The sequence below is a fragment of the Dunckerocampus dactyliophorus genome, chromosome 10 (genome assembly GCF_027744805.1).
Source record: "Dunckerocampus dactyliophorus isolate RoL2022-P2 chromosome 10, RoL_Ddac_1.1, whole genome shotgun sequence".
In the NCBI taxonomy this organism is placed as follows: Eukaryota; Metazoa; Chordata; class Actinopteri; order Syngnathiformes; family Syngnathidae; genus Dunckerocampus; species Dunckerocampus dactyliophorus.
In genome coordinates this window covers 721499-733789 of record NC_072828.1, presented here as the reverse complement: position 1 = coordinate 733789, position 12291 = coordinate 721499, and the positions used below count along the sequence as shown (strand labels likewise).

Below are 12291 nucleotides of genomic sequence, written 5' to 3'. Positions count from 1 at the left end.
ACTTAGAACCTCCTTACGATCAAACAGTGCAAAATGTACATTGTTGACATTTTTCTACTGCTCTTAACATGTTTAAAATCGCTGACATGCTAGAGTTACCTGAACCACCTGGGGCTCTGAGGGGCTCTGAGGAGCTCAGGGAGCGGTCTGCTGCGGGTGCCCGGAGTCACCACCAAACACGGTGAGGCTGCGTTTCACTTGAACATCTTTAATAAGTCTTCCAGGAGGAACTTTGTTCTCGTCTGCACTCTATGCTTTTATTTCATGATGACCTTGATGTCACGAACTGCTGTGCACGAGGTCTGGACACCAAGATGCAGACAGGCACACAGAATAAGATATTGTTCAAGTATTTACAAAAGGTGACCTCTGTAGAGGAAAAAGATGTAAAAAATAGACACAAAAATAGGTACAAAGTCCAAACGATACAAATACAGAGAAAGGCCACAGAAGAAATCACTGCTAGCGAAAGGCTGCTGGAGAAACCGTACACACCCGTGGAACCAAAAGCACTGCTCAATATGTAACATGAGCGGTGGGCACAAAAACGAGGGCGCTGCTGGAAGGAGCCAAGCAGGGAGATACTCGCAAACGAGCTAACTAAGCCAGACAGCGCAGGTACGCAGGATAAGACAGGCCGCCTGGCAACGGGTGGAAGGCGAGGAACCGGGATGTCCTGGCACCAAGCAAATGCCAACCATCAGTTCAACATGTTTTATGCAATGATTTTATGTTTGATGGAATTATTCTAAGAGTGATTTCCTGTTTTATGCAATGATTTTAAAATGATTGTAAGGTTTATGAAATAATTTTTGAATGATTTGATGTTTTTATTGAATGATTTTAGAATGATTTTATGTATGATGGAATGACTTTAGGGTGAGTTTGTTTTATGGAATGACTTTAGGGTGAGTTTATGTTTTATTGAATGACTTTAGGGTGAGTTTATGTTTTATGGAATGATTTTAGGGTGAGTTTATGTTTTATTGAATGACTTTAGGGTGAGTTTATGTTTTATGGAATGATTTTAGAATGATTTTATGTATTATGGAATGACTTTAGGGTGAGTTTATGTTTTATTGAATGACTTTAGAGTGAGTTTATGTTTTATGGAATGATTTTATGTATTATGGAATAACTTTAGGGTGAGTTTATGTTTTATTGAATGACTTTAGGGTGAGTTTATGTTTTATGGAATGATTTTGGGGTGAGTTTATGTTTTATGGAATGATTTTATGTATTATGGAATGACTTTAGGGTGAGTTTATGTTTTATGGAATGATTTTAGAATGATTTTATGTATTATGGAATGACTTTAGGGTGAGTTTATGTTTTATGGAATGATTTTATGTATTATGGAATGACTTTAGGGTGAGTTTATGTTTTATTGAATGACTTTAGGGTGAGTTTATGTTTTATGGAATGATTTTGGGGTGAGTTTATGTTTTATGGAATGATTTTATGTATTATGGAATGACTTTAGGGTGAGTTTATGTTTTATGGAATGATTTTAGAATGATTTTATGTATTATGGAATGACTTTAGGGTGAGTTTATGTTTTATTGAATGACTTTAGGGTGAGTTTATGTTTTATGGAATGATTTTAGGGTGAGTTTATGTTTTATGAAATGATTTTAGAATGATTTAATGTATTATGGAATGATTTTAGGGTGTTTATGTTTTATGGAATGATTTTAGAATGATTTTATGTATTATGAAATTACTTTAGGGTGAGTTTATGTTTTATTGAATGACTTTAGGGTGAGTTTATGTTTTATGGAATGATTTTAGGGTGAGTTTATGTTTTATTGAATGATTTTAGGGTGAGTTTATGTTTTATGGAATGATTTTAGAATGATTTTATGTATTATGGAATGACTTTAGGGTGAGTTTATGTTTTATTGAATGACTTTAGGGTGAGTTTATGTTTTATGGAATGATTTTATGTATTATGGAATGACTTTAGGGTGAGTTTATGTTTTATGGAATGATTTTAGGGTGAGTTTATGTTTTATGGAATGATTTTAGAATGATTTTATGTATTATGAAATGACTTTAGGGTGAGTTTATGTTTTATTGAATGACTTTAGGGTGAGTTTATGTTTTATGGAATGATTTTAGGGTGAGTTTGTTTTATTGAATGATTTTAGGGTGAGTTTATGTTTTATGGAATGATTTTAGAATGATTTTATGTATTATGGAATGACTTTAGGGTGAGTTTATGTTTTATGGAATGATTTTATGTATTATGGAATGACTTTAGGGTGAGTTTATGTTTTATTGACTGACTTTAGGGTGAGTTTATGTTTTATGGAATGATTTTAGGGTGAGTTTATGTATTATGGAATGACTTTAGGGTGAGTTTATGTTTTATTGAATGATTTTAGGGTGAGTTTATGTTTTATGGAATGATTTTAGGGTGAGTTTATGTTTTATGGAATGATCTTTGCGTTCTTCTCTGTGGAGCACTTTGAATGACCTCGTGCACACTGTAAATTGTGCTCTTTAAATAAACTTGCTTTGCCTTATTTTTATTGCTTTTTTTATCCATTTTTTATTGTTTGCTTGGGTTTTGGAACTCTTACTTGTGTAATGTTTGTACCTATTATGCTGTTGTTACTGCCATAGTGTTTGGTTACTCTTGTAGAGTACGTTGGCCAGTAGCGGCCTTCTTAATGCATGCTATAGAAATAATGTCGACCTTGCCCTAACTAGATATGAAATAAATATAAACGTCCTGAAAAACAAGGCCATAAAATGTACTTTGATTTCACATTTGAACATACTTCTACTTATTGAATTTTGCCAGTGTAGCGTTGTACTCTGTGCTCCTAATTGACTTTATTTTATAGTTAGTAATAAAATCCTAAAACCCGAGGGTCGGTGTAATATCACCTCCAGCATTTCAGCCCCTGGTAGGTCTGAAAGCGTCTCCAATGTGGTGCTGTGGCGTTGCTTAAATGATCAACTACGTATGACAACGGAAGGCGTTGAACATAAGGAGTCACGTGTCGTCAGTGGAAGGTGTTTTGTTTGCTCGTTCTAGCGTGTGCTTCCCATTAGAGGTGCTGTTGGTTCACATTTTGAAGGTTAGGTAACATTCACTTATTGATGGTCTTAGTCATTCATGGGCCTCCTTTGCGGTAACCTGGGGCAAAGGGAGGGGGCGGCGAGTACTCCTGGGGTAGTCGTTCACTCTCCTCCATGTAAGGACGGAGCACCGCATCGAAGAGCTGCTCCCACGTCATCTCCTCGCTCTCTGGTTTCATCTGCGGGCTCCTGTCGGGTGGGGTTGTGCTGGGGTGGTCCTGGCAGGAAGGTGCGGGGTCTGTCTCCGCGTTGGGGGGAGGAAGCGGATTGACGTCAGTGCTGTATCTCTTCCTGGTCTTTGGAACAGGCTTCACATCAGGAGCACAAAGACACAGAAATGTTAGGATCGGAAGCTCAACGCAGCGCACAAAATATGTTTACACGTTGTTTCACCTGTTTATCGCATCTTTGCAAGGGCCGATACTATCATGACTTTGGAGTAGTCAGTGTACAGCTTATGAAGAAGTACAGCACAGACTTCACTGCCCGGTGCAGCAGACCACATGAACCTCCGACCCACATTACACAGTTGAAACGTGGCCTGGGGACTTTTGCCCTGGGAACACTCTGGGCGGGGAGGATGCTGCGGCTTGTTACAGTGGCAAGGTCACAGTGTCAAGCTCTGTGGCTGCATGAGCGCCAACTAAGCAATGGGGAGCTGTGGTTCATTGAGTAAATCCATTCAAGCTGTACACCGGCTACTCTAAAATGGTGCATGGTTTGGCTGTGGCATCTGGCACCGCCCTTCATGACTTATTCACCTCATCAGTTCAGCCTGTTTACATTTGAACGGTTAAGCAGCTGCCTTTTGAACGTGTGGCAAGGTTTATGCCCCGCCCACTTCCTGTGGCGCCCCAGGTGATGCACATACAGTACTGGATGTGCGGGGGGGCCTTTGCTCAGCACTACGGCGCAAGTAGTGCAAAATAACACTCGTCATCACTTCTGGAACACAATGCGCGTTCGTTCACACGCTGTTAAAAAAAATAATTAAATTAATAAAAAATAATCATAAAAATAAAATGAAAAACAAATGACCGTGTCTGGAGGCGTGTGGCTGTTCCGTTCTTCTTCAGGAGGGCTGAGTTCTTCTGACGTCTTCTTCTCCACCTTGCTGGCACCATGTGAGGTCTGGAGTAAAAGTACACAGAAAGTACAAGACTACGTCTCACAATGACTAACACCATTCCACCAACGTCACAACACAACGAGGCCTAAAAAACCAAAGTGGGTGACTTTGCTTGCCTGGATCAATGGACATGTGGACATGTGGATCAATGGACATGTGGATCAATGGACATGTGGACATGTGGATCAATGGACATGTGGACATGTGGATCAATGGACATGTGGACATGTGGATCAATGGACATGTGGACATGTGGATCAATGGGCATGTGGACATGTGGATCAATGGGCATGTGCGTGCGTGTTTGTTTTCCTCTCTCTTTACCGCACACGCTGGATGACACGAGGCTGCACGCTGGTCAAGTTACTTTCATGTTGCACTTTGGATATTCATCTCTGTCGCAGTTTCATTACACTTCCGGCCTTCAAAATAAGAGCTGAATGCATCCTGTCCATTATCAATTATTTTCTTTGCCTCTTGTCCTCATTAGGGTTGCGGGTATGCTGGAGCCTATCCCAGCTGACTTGGGGCGACAGGCGGGGTACACCCTGGCCTGGTGTCCAGCCAATGGCAGGGCACATAAAGACAACCAATCACATTCATACCTATGGACAATTTAGAGTCTCCAATGAAGCTAGCATGCATGTTTTTGGAATGTGGGAGGAAACCGGAGTACCCAGAAAACCCCCCCACACACGGGGAGAACATGCAAACTCCACACAGAAACGCCCAACGGAGATTCAAACCCAATCTCCAGACTGTGTGGCCAAAATGCTAACCACTAGACCACCGTGCAGCTCAGCTACATGATATATTTACAGTATATTTCTGTCTTTTTCCTGGAATTCATTGTCTTCATTTTTGAAGAAATGATGAATCTTGGGGACAAAAGTCAGGCATACACGCGAATGAATGACTAAATGTGGAATGTGGTGCTGATCCAATTTAGGATTGGCCTTGGCGGAGGTACATGTTTGTAAAATAACCTTCCATAAATGCTGACTGCCGGTGACACAGAGATGATCTTCCGGCCGATAATAAATGAAATAACATCGGGTATGACCACGTATCGTTCAGGTGCATGCAATTCCTCACCTGTCCACAGGAGGCAGTCAGCAGCTCTTTGTAAGGCGTGATGGGAATCTTCCTGTGATAGTCCACCAGCTGCTGCAGACTCAGGTGACACCTGCCCTCACCCACGATGCCGTAGGAGCCATCCTCCTTTGCGTCTATCATGAAATGTCTGCAGCGCCCCTCAGCGCTGCAGCGGTGAATCAGTGAATCAATGAATCAGTGAATCAGACAGCAAGAGAAAAAGGTGTCGTTAAGTACGAGGGCGTGTTCACACTGGCGCAGGCGTGCTCACACTTTTTCAGCCTGCGAGATACTTTTAAAACGGTTATATTTACTATACTCCTAATTTGGAGTATTTATGTGCAGTACATGTACATCAGCATGCAAGTCAAAACGATCCCTTAGGATAAAACATTTGACATACGTAGAAAATCTAAGCCAGGGGTGTCCAAACGTTTCCCAGCGAGGGCCACATAGTGAAAAGTGAAAGGATGCAACTGTGCCACTTTGATATTTAGTAAACAACACATGCAGACATGCTAGGAAGCTACAGTCCATGTAGCTCAAGAAACACCTGCATTTCACCTTTGGAATATATCTGGAATGGAGGAGAAATGCTCCTAAAATCACCTTTTTTACACAATAACACCACTTTATTCTTTTGTTCTTCACTCCATTATGACTTTATTTCTTCATATCTGGACTTTATTCCTGTAGAATTACAGTGGTTTTTTCCATTTGTAATGTCTTTTTCTAATTTTCCAACTATTTCATTTCAGCTTTCCTCTTGTAAATCTTCTTCTTGTACAGCAATTAGAACTTTATTCACATCATGTTTGTTTATCTTTTAAAACAATGTCTTTTTTCTCTATTTCAACGTTGTTACTAAAATGATATTTTTCCTCATTTTACAAGTTTATTCTCATAAAATTGCAACTTTCTTCTCATGAGAAAACTATTTTTTGTTCTCTTAATATTTTGACTTGACTCTGGTAAAATTTCTGCTCTTGATTTAAATTTCCAAATTCTTCTAGTATATTTCTTCTCTTAATATGTGGACTTTATTCCCATGTTGTACATTTTCCCCAACATAAGTTTCCAAAAATGACAACTTTCATTGTTCATTGTTTTTGACAATAAAGATTTTTTCTTGAATATTTCAACTTCCTGCTACTAAAATGACATTTTTCCTCCTACTCTGACTTTATTCATGTGAAATGATGCCTTTTTTCCCTGCTGGATTACAACTCTTCTCTTCATATTTGGACTTTTGATTGATTTTCCCATTTTTGCTGCTGTTGTTTTTTTTCCATCTCCTTGTTAAATGACATCTTTAGACTATGCTGTGGGCCGATAAAATCACAGCCACGGCCGGCAAATGGCCACGGGGCCGCACTTTAGACACCCTTGATATAAGCAGTAAACGCTGAAACTACTGTAGTAAATAGGAATGATTCATATTTCACATTCACACTTCCAAAGGTCATGAAAGTAGTTGATATCATTCAGTGATTCATACGGCAATAAAGATAATTAGAGTCAATAGTTGGAGTATGTCAGTCAAAGTAGGCGACACACGAAATGAAAATGATGAAGTCAAGGCAGCACGTTCACGAGCTGTCAGCCATCGACACATTTTACAATTCATCATGAAAGAATAGTTTCACATGAACGCAACACACGTTTCTACAGCGGAGCTCAGACCCATAGTTTATCCATAACCACGATAATAATAATAATGTAGATGTAGACGTGCTAGTACTCACGTAGTCTATCCATAACCACGATAATAATAATAATGTAGATGTAGACGTGCTAGTACTCACGTAGTCTATCCATAACCACGATAATAATAATAATGTAGATGTAGACGTGCTAGTACTCACGTAGTCTATCCATAACCACGATAATAATAATAATGTAGATGTAGACGTGCTAGTACTCACGTAGTCTATCCATAACCACGATAATAATAATAATGTAGATGTAGACGTGCTAGTACTCACGTAGTTTATCCATAACCACGATAATAAAGACGAAAGTTGCATTTCCGCGTGTAGTTTGAGATGTCCGTTCGCCGCTGGGGAGCGAGAGCCAATCAGGAGAGCTTCCTGTCAGCTGCTGTTGTCACATGACATCTACAAAGTGGCGTTTATGCGATCGACGGCATTGAATCGATGGCAACCGCACGGTTCGGGTTGTCTTAGGAGACGTTTCCCTCAAAGTTCATGCTCCAAGACTACATAGGACAGCTGTGGTCCGAGGGGATGGTGTGGGGTCAAAGTATTTCTGCTCTCAGGTAGAAGTATGCGTGGACTCTTGTGGTGCAAACAGACAGTCGTGTTGTGTCTGCAGACCATTGAATCCTTTAGGAAGGGATGAAATGTATGTGGTGTCGCAGACCTCCCCCTCTCACGTTACAGCAGGGCCCGCCAAGCGCCGTAAGCCGGCCCACCAGGCGTTTCCAACTTCCTTTGTTGAAACCTTTAACGTGGAAGCCATATGCGAAAACCATATTGTCCTGCCGCAGAGCATGCCGGGTAGCTTGTGGTGCTCTCTGGTGTTTGTCGCATTGATTGCAAAAAAGGTTGGAGGCGGCGGTCAGGGAGGTCAACACGCAGGGACGTTAGCGGACTCTTGATATCCAATGTTTGATTGTTCATAGCTTATATTGTTGTTGCAGCTGGATTACCCAGCATGCCTTGCGGGCTCTTGTGAATAACAGTTTAAGTTAGGTGTTATGTGTAGCGCTTCGCTGTTGTTTACCACTCACGTAGTAGCAGCAGCCGCTGATACATGATATACGATATACTTGCTGTCGATGCATTGTGTTTTCGAACCGTGAGCAAGCATGCCGTTCTCCGGACGGCCCCTCGGCCAAATTTTTTAAGCCAATGTGGGCCACGAGTCAAAAGGTTTGCCCACCCCCTCAAACTTGAGCTGTCCTATCTAGTCTTAAGGCATAAACTGATGAAGCCTACCGGGATGAGAAGACAACCTGAAATATCCCAGCCGCCCGCCATTCAATGCCCTGAGGCGTCATAGAATGACTGGAATGTGCACATTACTCATGACAAGCGACACAACTCACCATAAAATCCACTAGATAGACTCAAAAGGATCCAAAAGCCAAACCCACAGCAGACTCGTTCATCCACCGTTACGGTCTCAGGTAATAACGTGTCATTGCTCCACTTCAACGCAATCCATGGCAGCAGTACAAAATACAAAATACCACTCCAAACAAGTCTGGAAATACTCCACCAAGTCATAGAAATGCAGAACGGAAGTGGTAGTGGTAGGTGCGGCTCACCGATAGGACAGCGTGTAGCCAACTCTGCTCTCGCTGACTCTGATGAGGAAGTGGCCGAGCGGTTTGGACATCAGGAGTTCCTCTGCCGACCTGCAAAAACACACCTTAGACACGCCCACCTTCATATGAACACGTGTGTGGTAGAGGAGAGACTTTACCAACACTAAATGACATACGGTATTACATGATGGTGATGTTGATGTAGAAAGAAGACACGCTTTCTTTATAAGATGTTGACTTTTTACAGTGTTCAAAGTCAAATGAAGACATTTTCTGTAGTGGAACGCGTGACGCTCAACTAAGTGAATGAGACACGCACTTCCTTGTTCCATCCATCCATCTTCTAGGCCGCTTATCCTAATTAGGAGCCTATCCCAGCTGACTTTGCGTGAGAGGCAGGCTACACCCTGGACTGGGCGGCAGTCACTCCCACATTCATACCTATGGACAATGTAGAGTGTCTAATGAAGCTAACATGCATGTTTTTGGAATGTGGGAGGAAACCGGAGTACCCAGAAAACCCACGCATGCAAACTCCACACAGAAATGCCGGCGATTCCAACCCAGATCTTGTGGAGCCAACATGCTAAGCACTAGGCCACCGTGCGGCCACTTCCTTGTTCCATGACCCAGTATGGTCTGCTAGCAAAGAGCAGCTACCGATTTGTAAGAGTTTAGGGTTAGAGGTGAAATAAAGCTCGCATGAAGTCACGTTACCATGGTAATAAACTGCCCCGCAATGGACAGTAGTCTTAGTTAGGAGAAAGCTAGCCCTCCACACGGCTAGCATTTTGTTAGTAAGGTACATTAACCTTAATCTCACCCATTTGCGCTGTGTTAGCGTTAGCGTGTCTCGGATCTTCCGCTCCATCCGGGAGGAGATGATTCCACATGTAAGATAAGAATAACAAATAAAATAGTTGTGGTGCTGCATGGTTTTGCACCGTACTCCCCATCTTTCTTTCTTTTTGCCATCTTCTTCATCAACAGGGTTAGCTCTGCAGAACCAGCTAGCTGATCATTCGATTCAAGAAGGGAAGTTTACTTCTTGACCTCTCAATCATCCAGTAAATAATCAAGTTTTGGTGTCTGACCCGTAAACTACGGTCAGGACAGCTGCCATTGGATCTGGTCGCCCACATTGTGCTAGAAAATGGAGGGATGGACGAACATGCGGAAGAATTGTTAGATTTTAAAGGTGATTTCTGTCATGTTTCACTTGAGTATGTCAGTGGACAAAAAAGACAATATTGTGTTAAGAAATGTCTGAGGGCCACACGCAGTCATCAAAAGAGCCACAACTGGGCCACAGGTTCCCTACCCCTGCTGTACGACGCCTTTTTTTTCCACTTTAAAAATGATGTGAGGTGCATGAGACAGTGGAATGCTCATGTTCTCATTTGTGAAGAAGCAGTCAGCCTTCATCACGCTGACCATCAACAACAACAACCACAAACACACACGACTCTCACACCGACAGCAGCAGTTCGAAGCGCAAGCAGAGCTAGATAAAGCCGCTGGATGCTGACCACTCATGTGCAGCGTCTGCCATCTGGTGGAGTTCATAAAAAGTTCACCAAGAGGTGCTGACTCCACACTGTGGTGGACTGGCTGTGTGGTCAATGAGCGTACCAGGAGAGTGACGAGTTCAAGTACACACTGATGGTGCCTCCGTGAGGAACGCTGTCAATAAAAATAACAAAAGAGGAAGTGTGCCGTTCCACATTCCTTAGATTTGAGGGAATTGTGACTCACTTCCTGGTAATTCTCCAGTGAAACCATTCAGGTTTCAAAGCGTCGCTTTCCATCCAGGTAAGCTGGGGTGACGTGTTCCAGGAGCCATCGTTGCGTCCGTGGGACAACTGGGTCATACCGGGAAATGACTTGATGGTGACTGTGGAGAAACACGACTGATGTTACAAAGGAAATACAGCCCCACCTCCTGGCTTGACGATGATGTTTTGGATCAACATTTGCAATAAAAGTGACCGCTGGAGCTCTTAGAGTCATCTGCCTCACACACTTCTTAAATGCATGTCAGGAAGTATGAAACGTAGCACTGCTCACCGCTAATGAATGATGACACACATCAAATCAAAAATAAAAATACAAGTTTCACTTTTGTATCGTACAACTACTGTGGTGCAGTCAAGCCCCGCTGAACAAAGGGCGTCATCTTGATTAAAAATTATAATCTTAATATCTGCTAACTTGTGTATTTCGTTAACATTTTTAGCATCGTGTCAAGTGTCTGCTATGAGGACATATTGAGCTACAATGGCGTCCCCACAAAGTCTTTTGAAACTCTATCTGGCCTGAATTACACCACCATACTGTAACTCCAAGTCACTAACAAACACGTCTCAAGTCCGCTCGTCCTGGGCATACTGTCATTTATACAAGTATACGTAGACGCCACATCGAGTGGGTTTGTCCACTGCTGCGATACGTTAACGTCGCCGCCATATTGGATGTGGCAAGGCAGCGCTGTAAACGAACCCAAGTAAATGTACTAACTTTCATAAAGCGCCTTTCTACAAAGATATTTAGGTTCACGCCTCTCGTTTATACATTCACACCAAAAGCTCTTGTTTTATGGCGGTGACGTTGACGTACGGCGTCTACGGTCCTGGGAAGCACAATTCCTCGTTGTCGCTAGCCGACCGTGAGATGCGTTCAAGACACTCCGGAAATCATATATAGCCCTTTATTATACGTATGGTCTACAAGAACAGAAAGACAAAGAAAAGCAATCAGTGGATATTATTAGCTCTCACTAACGTAGCTCTTGCCGCGGAAGTCCAATTTGCTGCATTTAAGTACGCTGGGAAATCCCAGAAAATGCATCTACACTCAAAAACATTCGATTTCTTCTGAAGTTACATGGTGTCTGCGAAGGCAACCCTTCCTGGCTCATAATAATGCCATTAAAGTGTGATTGTGCTACGATTGAAGAGACGATCGTTGGGCAAATACATTTTCAGACGTGTGTGCTACCTTTTATCATCATTTCAGCTTTCAGTTCATTTGGAGATTTGATCCATACAAATATATATCATCCCGTCCTGTCATTCACCTTTCTCTTCATAAAATACAACAACGTGAATATTTCACAACTGGTGGCACAATGGTGATTAATCATGATTAATTCATTGGAAAATTGGATGATATTTTGTAGTCATTGTTAAGAGTGGTACATGTATGTTTATGAAGGATTAGCATACATTTGATGGCATGTTTATGAATGATTAGCCACTTAGGCTGGATGACATGTGAAAAAAATCATCTTTTCAAAAAAGTAATCATTTCACAAAGAAAAACAAACAATGTTGAGGTTTTGCAAAAGGAAAGAAAAGCAACTCACCTTCTCTGCTAAGCCTGTCTGGTGCTATGACGGGACGGCACGCACATGCCAACAAACCTGTCTTGGGCGGGGATGCGAGTACCTTGGGAAACCAGGTCAACCGTGTCGGTATCTGGCAACACAAGCGGCAACCGAGCTGATGCTGTCAAGCACGGTGACATCAGTGTTACCGTCTGGCGCTGCATGAATGCTGCTGGCAACAAGGAGCTGCGGTTCATTGAGGGAAAGTGCTCACACTAAATATTGATGCCAAGGACATTGGACTCATGTTTGCTAACAGTCAAGCTATACGGCTTAGACGCTAATGATAGTCCTACTACG

At 42.2% G+C, this 12291-nt stretch overlaps 1 protein-coding gene across 3 annotated transcripts; it reads right to left on the bottom strand.

Moving 5' to 3' along the window:
- Window positions 1-192: 192 nt before the first annotated feature.
- On the bottom strand, window positions 193-12076 carry hsh2d (hematopoietic SH2 domain containing). 3 transcript variants are annotated; one of them, XM_054790110.1, is made up of 6 exons: window positions 11971-12076; window positions 10362-10500; window positions 8607-8696; window positions 5315-5480; window positions 4129-4221; window positions 193-3398 (listed from the first exon to the last, which is right to left on the bottom strand). In XM_054790110.1, exons 2-6 carry the CDS (start codon window positions 10475-10477, stop codon window positions 3126-3128), a joined length of 738 nt encoding a protein of 245 aa, XP_054646085.1. In that variant the 5' UTR covers window positions 10478-10500; window positions 11971-12076; the 3' UTR covers window positions 193-3125. The 3 variants fall into 3 exon arrangements, with proteins under 3 accessions (XP_054646085.1, XP_054646086.1, XP_054646088.1); XM_054790111.1 differs by lacking the exon at window positions 11971-12076 and adding an exon at window positions 11223-11689; XM_054790113.1 differs by lacking the exons at window positions 10362-10500; window positions 11971-12076 and adding an exon at window positions 9430-10272.
- Window positions 12077-12291: the final 215 nt, after the last annotated feature.

Bases quoted from the DNA above. Each gene is read 5' to 3' on its own strand.
- hsh2d (XM_054790110.1), bottom strand. From the start codon at position 10,477: ATGACCCAGTTGTCCCACGGACGCAACGATGGCTCCTGGAACACGTCA. The intron at 8,697-10,361 runs GTGAGTCACAAT...GTGTTTTTGCAG, and splicing joins CACTGGAGAATTACCAGGAA to GTCGGCAGAGGAACTCCTGA. The intron at 3,399-4,128 runs GTCATTTGTTTT...CCTGATGTGAAG, and splicing joins GCCACACGCCTCCAGACACG to CCTGTTCCAAAGACCAGGAA.